The following is a 20,142-nucleotide window of genomic DNA, read 5'->3' as shown; positions in this document are numbered from 1 at the left end:
CACTCGGGAAGCTGAGGTGGGAGAATCACCTGGACCCGGGAGGTGGAGGTTGTAGTGAGCAGAGATTGCGCCAATGCACTCCAGCCTGGGCAAGAGAGAGAGATCCTGTCTCAAGAAAAAAAAAAAAAAAAAAAGAAGAAGAAGAAGAAGAAGAATACAAAATTTTGCCCAGCCTTTAAAAAGGCCATCAGCAGAAGGGTTCTATAGCAGTCTGAAAGATGCTGATCTGGAAGATGGCCTGGCAGTAAGGCATAGGCTGGAAAAAAAAGTCAAACCATGCCACTGGACATGTTCAATCTATACAGCCAACGTGCAACAAGAAGTTACAGTTCTATTTGATAACTGATTCACTAAAGAAAGAATGAGAAGAAAAAGGAACAGCTGTTAGAAGTTGTTAAAACAAGCAATAAACTCACGACCTACATCCATCAACATTGCTAATAAGAAAGTCCTTGACCTTTTCGTCACTGTTCGAACTGCAGAAAGAGCTCAGAGTGAAGAGAAGATGCAAGCTGCCAACCTGAACGAACCTCTAATAGAGAGTATAAAATCAAAGTAAGGAAAATCTGAGAACACCTCCCTCCAAAGAGGGAGTCTCTGAGTCAGAAGCGCTCATCTGGCCCACCACATCCACTGAAAAAAGGTGAAGTCCTTTCTCAGGCTTCATTTCCTTAGGACACACAGTCGAGAGGCCCACCTATGATGTCTTCCTTTTCTTCTACTGAAAGCCTCCCGCTGCAGAAATCCCTCCAGCTAGCCCTAGGTTTCCCAATTCAATCACCCACGGTGTCTTTTTTGTTTTTGTTTTGAGACGGAGTTTCGCTCTACTGCCCAGGTGGGAGTGCAGCGGTGCGATCTCAGCTCACTGCAATCTCTGCCTCCCAGGTTCAAGTGATTCTCCTACCTCAGCCTCCCGAGTAGCTGGGATTACAAGCGTGCACCACCATGCTCAGCTAATTTTTGTGTTTTTAGTAGAGACGGGATTCACCCATGTTGGCCAGGCTGGTCTCAAAGTCCTGATCTCAAGTGATCCACTGCATCCGGCCTACCCAAGGTGTCTTACAACACCTACCTTACATGCAGGTTTTGCTGAAGCAAAAGGAGCGACTGCTCCAAGAAGGAAGCATGCATATGCAACTCAGCATGCAATGCATGGGATGCTAAACCTGTGCATTTCACACATGCCATGCACATTTTACTTAAAACCAAAACCAAAAAGGAACTAAACAAATATTAATGATGTGCATGCTCAAGTTACTGAGGTGAGGTATACTGAGGCCCACAACTTACTCTGAAATGAAAACCATCAAAAATTAAGATGGACTGAAGGATGGATGGAGTAACGTGTGTGTGATACAAGTAAAATGTTACTTGTAAAAGTTGACTTTAAGAAGTTTAATCGTAGAATCTTAGCATCCATATACAGATGATCACTGAAATTTCTGCAGCTTTTCTGTGATATCGGAAATGTTTTACAATAAAATGTTGAAAAAAGTCAACTACTTCTAATCAGACCAATGGTTTTTAATATATATTATCTTACTGTTTTTTCTTATGACTATGCGGCTATGTTCTAACGCTCACCAGGAAACTTTGGTCTTGGTTTAGGCATGAATGTTACACCATTTTCTAGCCAGCATTTAAGAAAAGTGCATTTCAAGTAAGACAAACAGGTCTCCCTATCAATTTAAGACTTAGTGTGGGGCCAAGAGCTATGGTGCACACCTGTAATCTCAACACTTTAGGAGGCCAAGATGGGAGGATAACCTGATTCCAAGAGTTCTGAGACTGGCCTGGGCAGCATAGCAAGACCTCGTCTCTACAAAATAAAAATTAGCCAGGCATGGTGCGGTGTACCTGTAGTCTCAGCGACCTAGGAGGCCAAGGCAGGAGGATCGCTCATTGAGTCCAGCAACTCTGGGTTACAGTGAGCTATGATTGTACAACCACACTCCAGCCTGGGCGACTGAGAAAGACCCTGTCTCTAAAAACCAATAATTTAAAAAATTTTAAAACTAGGTAAAACAAAATTTTAATTAAAATAAAGACTTAGTGTGTGCTTGTCACCTTCCTTAAGTTTTTTTTTCATTCAGCACTAAGTCCACCATATCCCTCCATAGTAATTCAACAGGAACTTCACAAACTTCAAATAAACAAATATACACAATTACCTCATCATACCCAAAACTATACACTGCCCCCTGAAATATCAAATTCATTCAGTGCTAGGTCTCTCCAAAACAACAGCTTTCCAGATTCTCCCTCCCCAAGAAGCCCGTCTGTGCTGACGCAAGCCACGCGGCGAGAAGAGCAGAAGCTCCCTCCTTCCACTTTTACCAAACCTGCGAACGACCCTGGCTGGGCCCTCAGGAAGGACATGCACAGGGTCACTGACTTTAGAATGCCAACTGTTCGGGAACCAGAAACTTTTTATTTAAATAGGTCATTTTTTGTTTCCAAAAGTACTGTGTACCACACAGATTTTATAATAATTTTTGAGTAAAAAAGACATTTATTTAGAAAATTTTAAAAATTCAGAAGCCTAAAGTACATGTGAGGAGAAAAGATCTGCACCAAAACACAGCATCATGAAATTTCTGAACACTAGAGGCAAAAATCCTACAGAGTAGCAAAGAAAAAACAATGTTACACTTAATCAGGCACCAACAAGGTATCCCAATTCTCAGCAGCAGTGGTGGAAGCTGGAAAGCTATTGAGCAAAGGCCTCCTGAAAATTCTGGGGGGAAATAACTGCTACTCTAGAATTCTATATCCAGACAAACGATCAACCAAGTGTGCATGCAGAATAAAATGTTTGCAGACATGGAAAAGCTCAAAATTGTGACTTTTCCATACTCTCCCAGGTGCTTACTGAAGAAAATCCCCCGCCAAAGCCAGAGTAAACTAGGAAAAAAGAAAAGAACTCAGGCAGAAGGGAAAGGAAAAAGCAAGCCCTGGGATGATGAGGAAGAGTGACCCCCCAGGGTCTGGCCCAGAGGACAACCAGTCCAGGTAAGAGAGAGGAAGGGAGGGCTTCAGAGCTCACCAGGAAAACACAACACACAGGTATCGGAAATTGCTAAGAAGAGATCTCAACACATCGGGGGTAGCTGGAGGTTTAATTAATGCTATGGTCACAGAAACCTAATCAAACACACCAGGTAAGTACAGTATTAATTCCAGGGAAATCACAGTAGATGCAGAAGGAATTGCAACAGAGCACACACAGGACAACAGGATTGCCACATAGAGGACAGAGCTGTCAACAATGCTGATGTGACCACAATAACAGACCTGTGAAGGAAGGTAGGGGCAGCAAAGTGAGAAGTCAGTAAAGCAGTGCCACTTTACGAAAAGAAGCAGAGAACAGCAGAGACACGTCATGTGGAAGCACGGAAATCACGAACAAAAGCAGCTTTACAGAGTTAAAGAGCTAGAGTGTCCATGGGGAGTGAAATGTGGGGGCTCCCACAAGGGAGCAGGGAATTGCTACTGTTCATTTTAAAAAGCCCTTTGGAGCGCTGCAATCTTTCACCTAAGTGAATGTAAACCTTTAAGACAGAAAGAAACAGGCTCAACAAGATCTCACAGCCTATTAATATTCCAAAGGCTATTCTCTCCTGCTTGGCTGCCATGCGTGAAGTTTAATTTTTAAACAAACCAAGGGTTTCATTTTATGGCTATAATTCTGAGTTCAAAAAGAAAAGAAACGCCAGGCATGGGGGCTCATGTCTGTAATCCCAGCACTTTGGGAGGCTTAGGTGGGTGGATCACCTGAGGTCAGGAGTTCAAGACCAGCCTGACACACATGGAGAAACCCCGTCTCTACTAAAAATACAGAAATTAGCCAGCGTGGTGGAGAGCGCCTGTAATTCCAGTTTCTCAGGAGGCTGAGGCAGGAGAATCACTCCGCCTCCCGGGTTCAAGTGATTCTCCTGCCCCAGCCTCCCAAGTAGCTGGGACTACAGGTGCCCGCGACCACACCTGGCTAATTCTTTTATTTTTAGTAGAGACGGGGTTTCACCGTGTTAGCCAGGATGGTCTCGATCTCTTGACCTTGTGAACCGCCCGCCTCAGCCTCCCAAAGTGCTGGGATTACAGGCATGAGCCATGGCACCCAGCCAACATTTGTATCATTTAAAATAAGTGCTAATGTAATAAATATCTAAACCACCTTGTGTGTAGAGCTTATTACAAAGAACAGACTGTTTTGACAATTTCAGATCCTCATTACAAATACTAGTTATAGGTCCCTGTGACTCTAAGTGGGAGCAGAACAGAGGCCTCAGTGTGCTGGCCCAGCTGACATCTGTGCCTGATCGTAGGCTTGGCACTGAAATCCTCCCGTAACAAATCAAGGAGTTATTTATCCATTATTCCAACGCCAAAGGTGAAGTTAAACAACTTACCCAGGGAGTGACACAGCCAGGAGTATAAGCCACATCCAGCTAACTCCACAAACCAAAGCTCTGATTCCAAAAATGGACAGCCCAGTTGTATTAATTCATTCTCACACTACTAATAAAGTAATACCCGAGACTGGGTAATTTATAAAGGATACAGTTCCACATGGCTGGGAGGCCTCACAATCATGGTGTAAGGCAAAGGAAGAGCAAAGGCACACCTTACACAGCGGCAGGCAAGAGAGCGTGTGCAGGGGAACTGCCCTTTATAAAACCATCAGATCTCTTGAGACTTACTCAGTATCATGGGAACAGCACAGAAAAAATCCACCCCCATGATTCAATTACCTCCCACCAGGTCCCTCCAATGACACGTGGGGATTATGGGAGCTACAGTTCAAGATGAGATTTGGGTGGGGACACAGCCAAACCATATCACCACTCTTGATGTGTGCATACACAGCCTTGTTCAGGCAGACAAAATGAATGACACCTTCTCCATTTCCAGATTCCAAAAAACAGAATTCTTCAGCAGAAGACATCTCATCACAAGGTTCTCAGATTCCTCTTATGTTACAATTGGAAGAGGGCTAAGAAATATGTGGCATTTGGATTACAAAAGTGCTCTGGAAGCCAAACTCCACATATACAGCGTTGAAACCACAAGTCAACACTGGGTACAAACTGGATGGCAAGAGAACCAAGAGGCAGATCAACAAAGCAGCAGGGGCCGGGTACAGTGGCTCACTCCTGTAATCCCAACACTTTGGGAGGTCAAGGTGAGAAGATTGCTTGAACTCAGGAATTTGAAACCAGCCTGGGCAATACAGTGAGACCCCATCTCTACAAAAATTTTTTTTAAATTATCTAGGTGGGGTGACTTGTGCCTAAGGTTCCAGGTACTTGGGAAGCTGGGGCAGGAGGATCATTTGGCCGTGAGCCAAGTTCATGCCACTGCACTGCAGCCTAGGCAACAAAGTGAGATCCTATCTCACTCACACACACACACACACACACACACACACACAGAGAGAGAGAGAGAGAGAGAGAAAGCAGCAGGAAGGGAGAAAAACTTCTCTTTTAAATTTTTTATACTGATAATTTTGGTTTGCTCACCAGAAACAGGGATAGGCTCACTGAAAAGGGAATTAAAAAATTCAAAACATGAGGCTGGGTATGGTGGTTTATGCCTGTAATCCCAACAGTTTGGGAGGCTGTGTTGGGAAGATCCCCTGAACTTAGCAGAAAAACACTGTAACTGTACCACTGGACTTCACCTTGGGTGAAATCACAAGACCCCGTTTCTTAAAACAAACACTTAAGACATGAAAACAGAGAGGATCCCAGAAAAAGATGGGCACACAGCTGTGATCCAGACTCAGGTCAGATGGCCAACAGCACTTGTGGGACATCAGAAAGACTTTCTTTTTTCTTTTTTTTATTTTTGAGACAGAGTCTCGCTCTGTCACCCAGGCTGGAGTGCAGTGGCGCGATCTTGGCTCACTGCAACCTCTGCCTCCCAGGTTCAACTGATTCTCCTGCCTCAGCCTTCCGAACAGCTGGGACTACAAGTGTGTGCCACTACACTCGGCTAATTTTTGTATTTTTAGTAGAGACGGGGTCTCACCATATTGGCCAGGCTGGTCTTGATTTCCTGGCCTCAAGTGATCTGCCCACCTTGGCATCCCAAAGTGCTAGGATTACAGGCATGAACCACCGTGCCTGGCTGCCTTGTATTTTTCATTCACCAATTTCACAGCTTCTCCTACAAGACCAGAAGATCTGGCACTGGTGCGCCAGCAGTCTGGCACCCAACAACTGCCTGGCACCCGTCAGCGGATGCCCCTCTCAACAAGGCAGGCCATTTGGGCAGCTGCAGTTGCTACCTGCCTGTCCCTGCTTCTGGATTACAGAACAATTTGAGAGCAGTCTTGGAAAAGGGACAACACAGGCCTTACCTCCCTATGAGAAAGGAGAGATGTTCAAGAAGATGGGTGACAAGCTGGGCATGGTAGCTCATGGCTATAATATCCCAGCACTTTGGGAGGCTGAGGCAGGAGGATCACTTAAGCCCAGGAGTCTGGGACCAGTCTAGGCAACACAGTGAGACCCATCTCTACAAAAAATAGAAAAATTAGCCGGGTGTGGTGGTGTGCACCTGTAATCCCAGCTACTCGGGAGGCTGAAGGAGGAGCACTGCTTGAGCCTGGAAAGTTGAGGGCGCAGTGAGGTGTGATTGCACCACTGCACTGCAGCCTGGGCGACAGAGCAAGACCTCGTCCCAAAATAATAATGAGATGGGTGGCACATGTTCCACAGGGTAGCCCCCAGAGGCACCCAAGGCGGGAAGTTGTCAGCAGCACTCGGCCTCCAAACACCATCCTGCCTCTGCGAGGCAGTGCTGCACATTTTTGGCAAGAACAGCTTTGTCAGCCTGAAATAAACTCAAGGTTCTTCTCATAAAATAAAAAAGTTGAAAGTTTTAAGTACATTTTCACACTGATTTGTGCCTCCATGAAGATATGAGTAAAAGTGGGCTACCTCTGAAAATCCTAAAAGAGTAACTTATGTTATGGTGGTCTACAGCATGATCATCACATGCCACATTCATACGTATGCCGAGGATACAAACTTCAATCCATTCCTACCATCACACACAAAAATTAACTCCAAATGGGTCACAGACATAAATGAAAAACCTACAAGTGTAAAACTTCTACAAGAAAAAAGAAGAAAATATTTGTGAAGTTAGGTTACACAGGTTTCTTTCTTTTCTTTTTTGAGACAGAGTCTCGCCACCCTGTAGACCAGGCTGGAGTGCAGTGGCGTGATCTCAGCTCACTGCAAGCTCCGCCTCCCGGGTTCTCACCATGCTCCTGCCTCAGCCTCCCAAGTAGCTGGAACTACAGGCGCCCACCACCATGCCCAGCTAATTTTTTGTATTTTTAGTAAAGAGGGGGTTTCACCGTGTTAGCCAGGACGGTCTCGATCTCCTGACCTCATGATCAGCAGGCCTCGGCCTCCCAAAGTGCTGGGATGACAGCCGTGAGCCACTGCGCCCAGCCAAGTTACACAAGTTTGTTAAGTATGGTACCAAAAAGCATGATCCATAAAACGACTAACCCTCATCAAACTTTTTTTTTGAGATGGAGTCTCACCCTGTCGCCCAGGCTGGAGTGCAATGGCATGATCTCAGCTCACTGCAACCTCTGCCTCCTGGGTTGAAGCAATTCTTCTGCCTCAGCCTCCTGAGTAGCTGGGATTACAGGAGCGCACCTCCAAGCCCAGCTAATTTTTGTATTTTTAGTAGAGACAGGGTTCCACCATGTTGGCCAGGCTGGTCTCAAACTCCTGACCTCGTGATCCACCCGCCTCGGCCTCCCAAATTGCTGGGATTACAGACGTGAGCCACCGCACCTGGCCCAAACTTTTAAAACCTCTGCTCTTTGAAAGACACTGTTAGAAGAATGAAAAAGCCACAGACTGGGAAAAAACATACATATATATCTGGTAAGAACTCTCAAAACTCAACGATAAGAAAACAGTAACCGACATACAGTAAAAACTGTATACAAATTCTTCACCAAAGACATATAGAAGGCAAACACGCACATGAAAAGATACCGCTACACATTCACTAGAATGGCTAGAATTAAAAAGACTGACCACACCAAGTGTTGTTAAGGATGTGGAGGAACTGCAACTCACAAACGCTGCTGGCAGGAATGTAAAATGGTACCACCATTTTGGAAGACAGTTTGGCAGTTCCTCACAAAGTTAAATACACACCTGCCATAACAACCAGCCACTCGAATCCTCTGTATTTATTACTCAAGAGAAATCAAAGCATATGTTCACACAATAAACTGCATATAAATATTAATAGCATTTTCTTTTTTTTTTTTTTTTTTTTTTTTGAGACGGCAGTCTCATACGATCGCCCGGCTGGAGTGCAGTGGCCGGATCTCAGCTTCATGCAAGCTCCGCCTCCTGGGTTTACGCCATTCTCCTGCCTCAGCCTCCGAGTTAGCTGGGACTACAGGCGGGCCCGCCACCTCGCACCGGCTAGTTTTTTTTTTTTTGTATTTTTTTAGCAGAGCGGGGTTCCACCATGTTAGCCAGGATGGTCTCGATCTCCTGACCTCGTGATCCACCCGTCTCGGCCTCCCAAAGTGCTGGGATTACAGGCTTGAGCCACCGCGCCCGGCCAGCATTTTCATTTCTAATAACCCAAAACTGCAAATAACCCAAACGTTCATCACGTGGTACATGGATAAGCAAACTGAAGTATTTATTTCCATACAACAAAATACTACCTAACAAGAAAAAGGAATGAACTACGGATACACACTACGAGACGGATGGTTCTTTCAAGGCAAAACACAAAAGGAAAACCACTCTAAAGGGAAAAAATGGGCCAATGTGGCAAACAGCCAGGGACTGAAAGTCGAGACTCTTGGCCTAACTGTGTCTTATAGTCATGGGAAACCACTGAGAAAAATTCACCTGGGAGCATCACTCTGGTTTAAATGGGAAGAACACTAACCAGGGAGAGAAAGCTTGGGAGCATGATGATCAAGTCAGGAAGGTTTTTTCAGGCTGTGAACTACAGGCTGAACAAGGGTGGTCACAGTGGAAATGGAAAGGAAGAGATGGATGTAAGGACAGAACATAAAGGCAGAATTTTACGATTCACAAAACTGGAAGAATTTGGGGAAAGGACACTGCTATTGTGTCCTCCTCTGTCAGAGTTAACTGTGTGAAGCTAGTGTGAGGGACAAAGCTGCCCCAGCAGTCCCAGGACTAAGGCCACACCACAGCCTCAGATCAGAGTGTGCACCACCACTGCTGCGGGTGAAGAAAGTCCAAAAGGAACCAACACCGGAGAGTGCAGGCTCCTAGGAGGAAATCCCACTAAATAACCAATCTCAAGATTCAGACCCAAACCAATTCCACTTTCAATAGTAACAGTGATTTCTAAAATCTAAAAATATTCATATATACCTTACATGGAAAATAATATTTTTTAAAAAATATGATCAGAGTGCTAAAGTAGTCAAATAAAAATTATCTCTAAAAACATCAACATGGAAATTCCACCTGTTAGGATGGCAAGAATCTTCAGTTTCTAGTAGGTGATACTACTTCACGAACAGATGCTCTGGCAGAGTTAACTCTAACAATCTAGTGATTACAGATTTGCCTTGTGGGAGGACATGAGAAACACAGCATATAAAGCTTCAGTGCAGTGAGAATTAAGCTTTTGTTGCACTTATCAACAGGCTAATTTAATGAACTTGAGACATCAACTCAACCAAGTCCTAATTCTATACCCACCCTTCTCAAATCCATCCCTTGACCTTTCTCTCCCAGCTGTATGAACAAAGCATTTTATCACCCAGCACGTACCTGTTTGGAAGGTAGGATTCGCTCCAGGATACATGTTAGGAGAATAGGCAGGAGCTGCTGCTGCATAGCCCATGGGAAAACCAGCTGAAGAAAAATACAGAACAATCTCATGTCATCAACTGAAGCAGTGACGCACAATCACCAGAGCTCCTGCAAAGCCATCGCTCTTACCTTCGTCCCCAGAACGCTACAGACTAACTTAAGCAGCCCCGAGAGCACTATGTGTGGCCAACAGTGTGTCTCTAGTTCTCTTCTTCCCATAGAACTTTGTTTTTTGTTGTTGTCTCTTGAGACAGAGTTTCACTTTCGTCACCCAGGCTGGAGTGCAATGGCACGATCTTGGCTCACTGCTACCTCTGTCTCCCAGGTTCAAGCAATTCTCCTGCCTCAGCCTTCCGAGGAGCTTACAGGTGCATGCCAACACACCTAATTTTTGTATTTTTAGTAGAGACGGGGTTTCATCACATCAGCCAGGCTAGTCTCAAACTCCTGACTTCAGGTGATCCACCCACCTCAGCCTCCCAAAGCACTGGGATTACAGGTGTGAGAACTGCGCCTGGCTTTCCCTCAGAATTTTGATAGGTCACAATTACATATTTTATTTTTTATTTTGGGGGGGACAGAGTTTCACTCTTGTTGCCCAGGCTAGAGTGCAGTGACACGATCTCGGCTCACTGCAACCTCCGTTTCAAGCAATTCTCCTGCCTCAGCCTTCTAAGTAGCTGGGATTACAGGTGTCTACCACCACACCCGGCTAATTTTTGTATTTTTAGTAGAGACGGGGTTTCACCATGTTGACCAGGCTGGTCTTGAACTCCTGACCTCATGATCCACCTACCTTGGCCTCCCAAAGTGCTGGGATTACAGGCGTAAGCCACAGTGCCCAGCTTCAATTACAACATTTCTGGAAGTTTCATTCCAAACTCTCAATCACGTAATTACTTAGCAAGAGTAATAAGGGTGCTAAGGGTATCACGCACTAGGTCCTGTTACCCTCATCTGACTTCACGGCACAAAGTCTGGAAGAATCACTTGAACCCAGGAGATGGAGGCTGCAGTGAGCTGAGATCGTGCTACTGCACTCCAGCCTGGGCGATGTCGAGTGACACTGTCTCAAAAAATAAATAAATAAAAATAAAAGCGGTAAAATCTTTATAATAAGCACTAAAAGAATACTAAAATAATTTTTTTTTTGAGACAGAGTTTCGCTTTTGTTGCCTAGAGTGTGACGATGCTATCTTGGCTCACTGCAACCTCCGATCCCAGGTTCAAGCGATTCTCCTGCCTCAGCCTCCCGAGGCTAAGGCAGGCTAATTTTTTGTATTTCTAGTAGAGACAGGGTTTCACTATGTTGACCAGGCTGGTCTTCAACTCCTGACCTCAGGTGATTCGCCTGCCCCGGCCTCTCAAATTACTGGGATTACAGGCATGAGCCACCACGCCCAGCTATAAAAGAACTCTTTATAAGTTAATGAAGAATTAAATGAACAGGCTGGCCACGGGCAGAGAAACTCTATCTCAAAAAAATAAAAAGGAAGAAAGCCTTTTGAGGAAGAGTTACTTTTTTCCATTAAATGTAAACAAAAAGAAAAGTTATAGACCAGACTCTCCATTAGCCAGTAAGAGTACAAAGTTGCATAAAAGCATTTTCCTTTCTCATATCTTCTTAGCTTTTGGCAGTGAAGTTTCAAAATTACAGAAATCTTCCTTTAAACGTGTTTTGTAAACCAAAAATTAAAAAAGCCTAAAAAAGTGTTTTACTCCAATTCTCTTGACCGGTCAGTAAATGACAGCCCACAGGGCAATTTCAGCACACTGCCTGTTGTCGCGGTTTCACTGGAACACGCACGCCCTTACATGCTCAGTATTATCTACAGCTGCTTTTGTGCTACGAAGGCAGAGTTGAGTGGTTGTGATGACAGAGATGGTATGATCCACAAAGCGTAAAATATTTTTATCTAGACCTTTATCTAATTTACCAATCCCTGCTTTTGACTAACCAAACAGCAGGAGCAAAATGCACATACCTCAGCATCCTCACAGCTTTGCACAAAACTGGTGATTACAAGAGGCAATCCTTGTCTTATCGTATTGATGAGAACCATAAGGGTGTGCTAATGCCATTGGTTTTGGCCATTCCTCTGGCTCCAGCTGCACTCAGGATCCTCCTTAGCTATTTAAAATACTCTTTAAACTGGTGTTGACACAGCTCATCACTAAATTATCTTTCATCAATTCTGGAAAATTCTGTCACTGCTTTTTTTCTTTTTTTTTGAGACGGAGTCTTGCTCTGTTGCCCAGGCTGGAGTGCAGTGGCACGATCTCTGCTCACTGCAAGCTCCACCTCCCGGGTTCTCACCATTCTCCTGCCTCAGCCTCCTGAGCAGCTGGGACGACTGGCTCCCGCCACCACGCCTGGCTAATGTTTTTGTATTTTTAGTAAAGACAGGGTTTCACCATGTTAGCCAGGATGGTCTCCATCTCCTGACCTCGTGATCTACCCGCCTTGGCCTCCCAAAGTGCTGGGATTACAGGCGTGAGCCACCGTGCCCGGCCTGTCACTCCTTTTCTTATGGTTTCTCTACTCAGTCCTTCCGGAGAAGAGCTCCAGTGTTTCTTTACTGTTGTTTTCCTGCCTTTCCTTATGTTGCATTCTGGTTTGTTCTCTCTTAACAAGTGTTTTGTCTTGACATTAACCTGAAACTTGTTCATATGCCATTTTGTTTCATTTCTTAAAGTTCCAGCTAGTTCTTTTTTCCCAGCATCTTGTTCCCCTCTTATGTTTCTGATTCTTTCTTTTTTATCTACAATTCTTCTAAATTTGTCTGTGTGACATAGTTTCTACCTGATGGTTCTTCTCCTGCAGTCTGTCATGGGTGGTGCCTCTTACTTGATGGGAGGCATCCCATGCTAGCAGGCAGAACTTTGCCTGCAGGAAGCCCACGCAACCTGGGTTGTGAACATATGCCCCCACAGCAGTTCTGCATTCGCTGCTGTCAGATGCTCCAGGAGTAAGGAAGCCTGGAGACTATTTTTATGTTGATTTCTCAACTTCTGAACGAACCCCTGGGGAGTATAACACAAGCTAGAGCCCCAAACATCTCCGAATGCTTACAAAGTCTTAGTAAAGATCTCCCCCTTCTCAGAGCCCAAGCATACAAACTTCCTTATGGGGCCACTGGACGACTAGACTGTTTAGTCTATCTCTTTGCTGGGAAGTATCCCTCTCCAGAGGGACGAGAATGATTGATAAGAAGTCTCACTTCCATTCCCTGTTGCAGGGGTCCTAAGACTCAATCTCTACCCCCATGTGGGTTGCTAAAACCCACAAATAGCACATGTCCCCAGGACAGGCAGGACATTAGTTCAAAGGCCAGGTGAGCTGAGTTTCACAGGGCTTTCACGTTTGACCCCAGCTATCTCTCTTACCTCCTGCAAGTTCAGTTATACATTTGTAAAATGTTTTATTTCATTTTCTGAGAGTCTTACAGCAACAAAGTTTTGGGGTTATCTCTTCTATCATATTATCAAAACCCAAACTGAGGCTGTATCATTACAAAGAACTACTCCTTGTGCAAAGTCACCAAAGGGAACAACCATTTATTATTTTTGACCAACCAGCTCTTGTTCCCTCAATATCCATTTCCTTGCAACCCTCACTTGCAGTCCATATTTGACCAGCTGACTCCACCAAAGGGATGGGGATCAGGCCTAAGTCAATCAGCAGACTCCCCTTTGTGGCCCAGGGATGGACGCTGAGTTTAATCAGAACAAAGCCCAGAACCGGTTTGAATAGAGAACAAGCAGCACCATTGGGCTTTCCTGTAGGGTGAAGGTAAAGAGGCTCTTAGTGAGGGACTACTGGGAGGGGCCTGAACTTCAGAGACCACAATGAGAAGGAATGGGACCTGTGACCAACACTAAGTTAACAGTGAGAAAGTGAAGCTGAGACCAGGAGGTAGAGAAACTAGATTCTGGTCCCAACTGCTGGAGCCACTAGATCAAGTTTTGACCAAATCCAGTCCTACCACTTGATTTTTTACTTCCAGGTATTTTCTTTCTTGTCTAAGCCACTTTGAGCTACGTTTGTCAATAGAAAAAGTGACATGAAAATATACCAAGTAGTCAAAGTTCAAAAATGAAAACAAAATTGTATTTGCTTACCTGGATAACCAATTCCTTTGGCATTTGCATAGGGAACCCCAGAAGATCCAGGACTATAAACAGGATTCATGATTGCAAAAACTAAAAGAAAAAAAAGGCGATTTAGCCAAGCACTTTTGCTCTCTGATTGTTCTCTAGTACCAGTCCCAAAAAAGCAGGTAGCTAGAGTCCTTTCTCTGTGCTGCTTATAAAACAGTACATTCACGCTGTCCACAACCAGCAGAGAACAAAAAAAGGACACTCAATGTCCTAATGGGTGCCAAACCAGGGCATGATAAACTTTTTTTCACACTTCTCCTCAGTCCATCAGAAGCTAAGGAATAAAAATTGTTAGCTCTATGTTCACTAAAAACAAGGGGAAAGGCCAGGTACGGTGGCGCACAACTGTAATCCCAGCACTTTGGGAGGCCGAGGTGGGCAGATCACCTGAGGTCAGGAGTTCGAGACCAGCCTGGCCAACATGGTGAAACCCCACCTCTACTAAAAATACAAAAATTGGCCGGGCATGGTAGCTCATGCCTGTAATCTCAGCACTTTGGGAGGCCGAGGTGGAGGGATCACTAGGTCAGGAGATCAAGACCATCCTGGCCAACATGGTGAAAACCCATCTCTACTAAAAATACAAAAACTAGCTGGGCGTGGTGGTGCACGCCTGTAATCCAGCTACTCAAGAGGCTAAGGCAGGAGAATCGCTTGAACCAGGTAGTTGGAGGTTGCAGTGTGCCAAGATTGCACCACTGCACTCCAGCCTGGCTACAGAGCAAGACTCCATCTCAAAAACAAAACAAAACAAAAACAAAACAACACAAAAATTAGCCAACTGTGGTGACACACACCTGTAATCCCAGCTACTTGGGAGCCCGAGGCACAAGAATCACTTGAATCCAGGAGGTAGAAATGGCAGTGAGCCAAGCTCGTGCCACTGCACTCCAAGGTGGGCTACAGAACGAGACTTTGTCGCAAAAAAAGTAAGCGGAAAATTCTACAAGTAACCAAAATGTTCTTCTAACAGAGGATAGTTAACCAAGATATATCCAGGACATGAAGTATCAGGCAGCTGCTTTTCAAGAAATGTTTAAAAACAGAATACAATGTTAAGTGAAAACAAAGTAGGGTATTACACTGCATCCTGCACTACACAGTATGATCCCAAATAAACACCTATGTGTATAAAGATGTGCATCCCTGCACAAACAGAAAAAAAGTCTCAAAGGAAATATATAAAAATATGAACAGTCACTGACTCTAGATGGGAGTGGATTTAGTGTTCCTTTTGCAGTTTCCTGTATTTATTTACTATTATTATTATTTTTTTTTTTCCCAGACGGAGTCTCGCTCTGTCGTCAGGCTGGAGGCACAATCTCAGCTCACTGCAACTCTACCTCCCAGGTTTAAGTGATTCTCCTGCCTCAGCCTCCCACATAGCTGGGACTACAAGCGTGCGCCACCACACCCAGCTAATTTTTGTATTTTTAGTAGAGACAGGGTTTTACCATGTTAGCCAGGATAGTCTCATCTCTTGACCTCATGATCCACCCACCTCAGCCTCCCACAGTGCTGGGATTGTATTTCTTCCCCCGCCCCCTACCCCACCCCAAAACAGGGTCTTGCTCTGTTGCCCAGGCTGGAGTGCAGTGGCACAATCTCAGCTCACTGCAACCTTGACCTCCTGGGTTCAAGTGATTATCCCACCTCAGCCTCCCTAGTAGCTGGGACTACAGGTGTGGTGCCACCATACCTGGCTAAGTTTTGTGTTTTGTTTTGTTTTTTTAATAGAGATGAGGTTTCATCATGTTGCCCAGGCTGGTTTTAAACTCCTGGGCCCAAGAGATCCACCCACCTCAGCTTCCTGAGTAGATGGGACTACAGGTGTGTGCCACCATGCCACACTAGTTTCCTAGTTTCCTGTATTTCTTTTTTTTTTTTTTTTTTTTTTTTTTTTTTTTTTTTTTTGAGACGGAGTCTCGCTCTGTCGCCCAGGCTGGAGTGCAGTGGCCGGATCTCAGCTCACTGCAAGCTCCGCCTCCCGGGTTTACGCCATTCTCCTGCCTCAGCCTCCCGAGTAGCTGGGACTACAGGCGCCCGCCACCTCGCCCGGCTAGTTTTTTGTATTTTTTAGTAGAGATGAGGTTTCACCATGTTCGCCAGGATGGTCTCCATCTCCTGACCTCGTGATCCGCCCGTCTCGGCCTCCCAAAGTGCTGGGATTACAGGCTTGAGCCACCGCGCCCGGCCGGTTTCCTGTATTTCTTTAAAAACTTGTTAAATTTTTTTTCCTAATAGACTAATTGGTTACAGCCCAGCAACTCTATTAATCCATTCAATGTTTTATCATCCATAAATATTTCTTTTTCCTGACAAGTTCAATAACTTGTACAGCCACAACCAGGACTCTATCCCTTCCCCAATAGAAGTATTGTTGGGAATTGATTCCCATTCAACTCTCTAGTAAGCTCCTCTGAATCTTATCCAGTGTATTATTTAACTTCATTTATTTATTTTTTAAACGTGGTCTCGCTCTGTCAGTCATAGCTCACTTCAGACTTGATCACCCAAGCTTAAGTGATCTTCCCACCTCAGCATCCAGAGTAGCCAGGACTACAGGTGTGCATCGCCACATCTGGCTCATTTTTAGTAGAGATAGAGTCTCGCCCCGTCGCTCAGGCTGGTCTTGAACTCCTGAGTTCCAGTGATCCTCCCGCCCTGGCCGCCTAAAAATGCAGTGTATTAGAGTGTCAGCTTTCACTATTTCTCATCTGGTAAATCATTCACTGATGCATGTGGTTATAAAGATTAAGATGATCTTTAAGATTTAAAACAGCATGTGTGGGGTAGGGGGCTATATGGGAACTCTCTGTACCTTCTGCTCAATTTTGCTGTAAATCTCTACCTTCTGCTCAATTTTGCTGTAAACCTAAAACTGCTAGACCTAAAAAAAGTCTATTTTTAGGCTGAGTACAATGGCTCACGCCTGTTATTCCCAGCACTGTGGGAGGATCACTTGAGGCCAGGAGTTCAAGACCAGCCTGGGCAATATAGCAAGCTTCCATCTCTGAAAAATAGGTAATGAGTAACAAAACATAAAATGTGCATTTTAGGTCTGCCTTCTCCACATTCCCATTTAGAATGTAGCCAAAACAAGTAGGGAACATGCACCTGGTTCTGCTTAAAGGCAACTGTCTCCAGCATCAATAACACCTGGTACAAAACAGGTGCACCTACCTACCAACTTTCTAAAAAACAAATGCCTTTCAGAACACTCTAGCTGTCAAAATCCATTACAAAGACAAAATACAAAAAGAAACCACTTCAAATTTTCAGCTCATTTGACTCATTTAGAATACTCACAACCAAGCAATCCTGTACTAAGAAGAAAATACTAGGTCACATCCTTAGCCTCTGTAACAGGAAGTTCTGGATTAAATTAGGAATAAACTGCCAACTTTAGTAACTAAAACACTCATTACCTGAACTGTCTAATTTTTTTAAGCTTCAAAACCAAAGCCAAATGCCAAAATTGTCATGTCGTTCACAGCTACAGCTACGTGATAGGTCTTGACCAGCAATGACCAACAAAACTTTGTACAATGACCACATCCTTCTCTATCTGTGCTGTCCCCTACAGGAGCCGCCTGCCAAGAGTGCTGAGCACCTGAAAAATAAGGTTAGTGTGAGACTGGATCTTTTAGCTTTATTTAACTTCAACGTAAGTAGTCACATGTGGCTAGGGGTTACTATACTGGACAGTGCAGGCCTACAGTTCAGAGTAGGGAGAAAACAAGTATACAAAGGCATAGCAGGTAAGCAGGAGAATCACTTGTGTGTCTTACCCTATAGTTTAGGAATAAACAAACTAGCAACTGTCAATCCCTATTCCCCTGTACTTTTAACCCATGCTTGGCAGATGTGCAACAAAGAAATTGTGGAGGTCTGCAAATATTTCACCTACTTCTCTGCTTCAACTATCATCTCCCAAGAAGCAAGTATTTCCCAAATGTTATTTCTTTCTTCTGTGCCAGGAGTTAATTTTATTTCTTTCTTTTTTTTTTTTTTTGAGACGGAGTCTGGCTCTGTCACCCAGGCTGGAGTGCAGTGGCCGGATCTCAGCTCACTGCAAGCTCCGCCTCCCGGGTTTACACCATTCTCCTGCCTCAGCCTCCGGAACAGCTGGGACTACAGGCGCCACCACCTCGCCCGGCTAGTTTTTTGTATTTTTTAGTAGAGACGGGGTTTCACCGTGTTAGCCAGGATGGTCTCCATCTCCTGACCTCGTGATCCGCCCGTCTCGGCCTCCCAAAGTGCTGGGATTACAGGCTTGAGCCACCGCGTCCGGCCAATTTTATTTCTTAATTGAATTCCAGATAAGCAAAGCACTACACAAAGGCCAGAGATAAAACAAAAGGGCAAGTCACAATCTCTTCTGAGTTTTACACTCTAGAAAAGCAATGTCTAACAGAACTGTTCACAAAGATGGAAACAAGCCCTGGCAAGATGGCAAGACCCTGTCTCTACAAAAAGTAAAAAGATTAGCTGGATGTGGTGGTGCACACATGTGGTCCCAGCTATTTGAGATCAGTTGAGTCTGGGAGTTCAAGGCTGCAGTGTGCTATAATCATATACCTCAGACAGTGGAGCAAGACCCTATCTCAAAAACATAGATGAAAACGTGTCTGGGCCGGGCGCCGTGGCTCAAGCCTGTAATCCCAGCACTTTGGGAAGCCGAGACGGGCGGATCACGAGGTCAGGAGATCAAGACCATCCTGACTAACATGGGGAAACCCCATCTCTACTAAAAAAAAAAAATACAAAAAATTAACCGGGCGTGGTGGCGGGCGCCTGTAGTCCCAGCTACTCGGGAAGCTGAAGCAGGAGAATGGCGTAAACCCGGGGGGCGGAGCTTGTAGTGAGCTGAGATCCGGCCACTGCACTCCAGCCTGGGTAACAGAGCGAGACTCTGTCTCAAAAAAAAAAAAAAGTGTCTGTACTAAATATGGTAACTGAATTTTTACTTTAATTAACTTCAATAGTCCTATGTAGGTGACAGCTATTGTACTGGACAGTGGAGACATACACATAAAATTAAAAGTACAAATACTTTTTTTTTTTCAGACGGAGTCTCGCTCTGTCACCCAGGCTGGAGTGCAGTGGCCGGATCTCGGCTCACTGCAAGCTCTGCCTCCCAAGTTCACGCCATTCTCCTGCCTCAGCCTACCGAGTGGCTGGGACTATAGGCGCCCGCCACCACACCCAGCTAATTTTTTGTATTTTTAGGAGAGACGGGGTTTCACCATGTTAGCCAGGATGGTCTCCATCTCCTGACCTCGTGATGCACCCGCCTCGGCCTCCCAAAGTGTTGGGATTACAGGCATGAGTCACCACGCCCGGCCTAAAAGTATGATACAAGGCAACAAGTGTTAAGAGTCACAAGAGAATAAAGTGTTCTGAGGGCTGAGAGGGGAGAGCAAAATTCTATGGGGAGGGAAGAAATAGGAAAAACTTGATTAAAGGGCAGCATGAGGCCGGCACAGTGGCTCATGCCTGTAATCCCAGTACTTTGGGAGGCCAAGTTGGGAAGATCACTTGAGGTCAGGAGTTGGAGACCAGTCTAGCCAACATGGTGAAACCCCATCTCTACTAAAAATACAACAAAAATTAGCCAGGTGTGTTGGCAGGTGCCTGTAATCCCAGCTACACAGGAGGCTGAGGCAGGAGAATCACTTGAACCTGGGAGGCAGAGGGTGCAGTGAGCTGAGATTGTGCCACTGCACTCCAGCCTGGCAACGGAGCAAGACTCCATCTCAAAAAATAATAATAATTAAAGGGCATCATTTCCAGTCAACAACGGATAGGAACAAATCAGCCACAGAAATGAGAAAAAGCAAGACGCATTTTAGGAACATTAGGCAATTGAGTTTGTTTGGAGCTTAAGCTCTATGTAGGGGCCGGGCGTGGTGGCTCACGCCTGTAATCCCAGCACTTTGGGAGGCCGAGGCGGGCGGATCACAAGGTCAGGAGATCGAGACCATGGTGAAACCCCGTCTCTACTAAAATACAAAAAATTAGCCGGGCGTGGTGGCGGGCGCCTGTAGTCCCAGCTACTCGGGAGGCTGAGGCAGGAGAATGGCGTGAACCCGGGAGGTGGAGCTTGCAGTGAGCCGAGATCGCG

The 20,142-nt window shown here is 45.1% G+C and overlaps 1 protein-coding gene across 4 annotated transcripts in view; it reads right to left on the bottom strand.

The window, feature by feature from the left end:
• The window catches only part of FAM168B (family with sequence similarity 168 member B), a 39,761-nt gene that overhangs the window by 13,872 nt on the left and 5,747 nt on the right, over window positions 1-20,142 (bottom strand). For all 4 annotated transcript variants that reach the window (XM_017887216.1, XM_017887219.1, XM_017887217.1 and 1 more), the window contains exons 2-3: window positions 13,977-14,057; window positions 9,813-9,896 (exon numbers count right to left, since the gene is read on the bottom strand). In XM_017887216.1, coding sequence (XP_017742705.1) covers window positions 9,813-9,896; window positions 13,977-14,046 — 154 coding nt within the window. In that variant the 5' untranslated portion in view covers window positions 14,047-14,057. The remainder of the gene's footprint in view (window positions 1-9,812; window positions 9,897-13,976; window positions 14,058-20,142) is intronic.

The sequence above is a fragment of the Rhinopithecus bieti genome, unplaced genomic scaffold (genome assembly GCF_001698545.2).
Source record: "Rhinopithecus bieti isolate Rb0 unplaced genomic scaffold, ASM169854v2 scaffold_17222, whole genome shotgun sequence".
Classification (NCBI taxonomy): domain Eukaryota; kingdom Metazoa; phylum Chordata; class Mammalia; order Primates; family Cercopithecidae; genus Rhinopithecus; species Rhinopithecus bieti.
The sequence above is the reverse complement of the archived record's forward strand: the minus strand, read 5'-3'. Positions and strand labels throughout refer to the sequence as shown.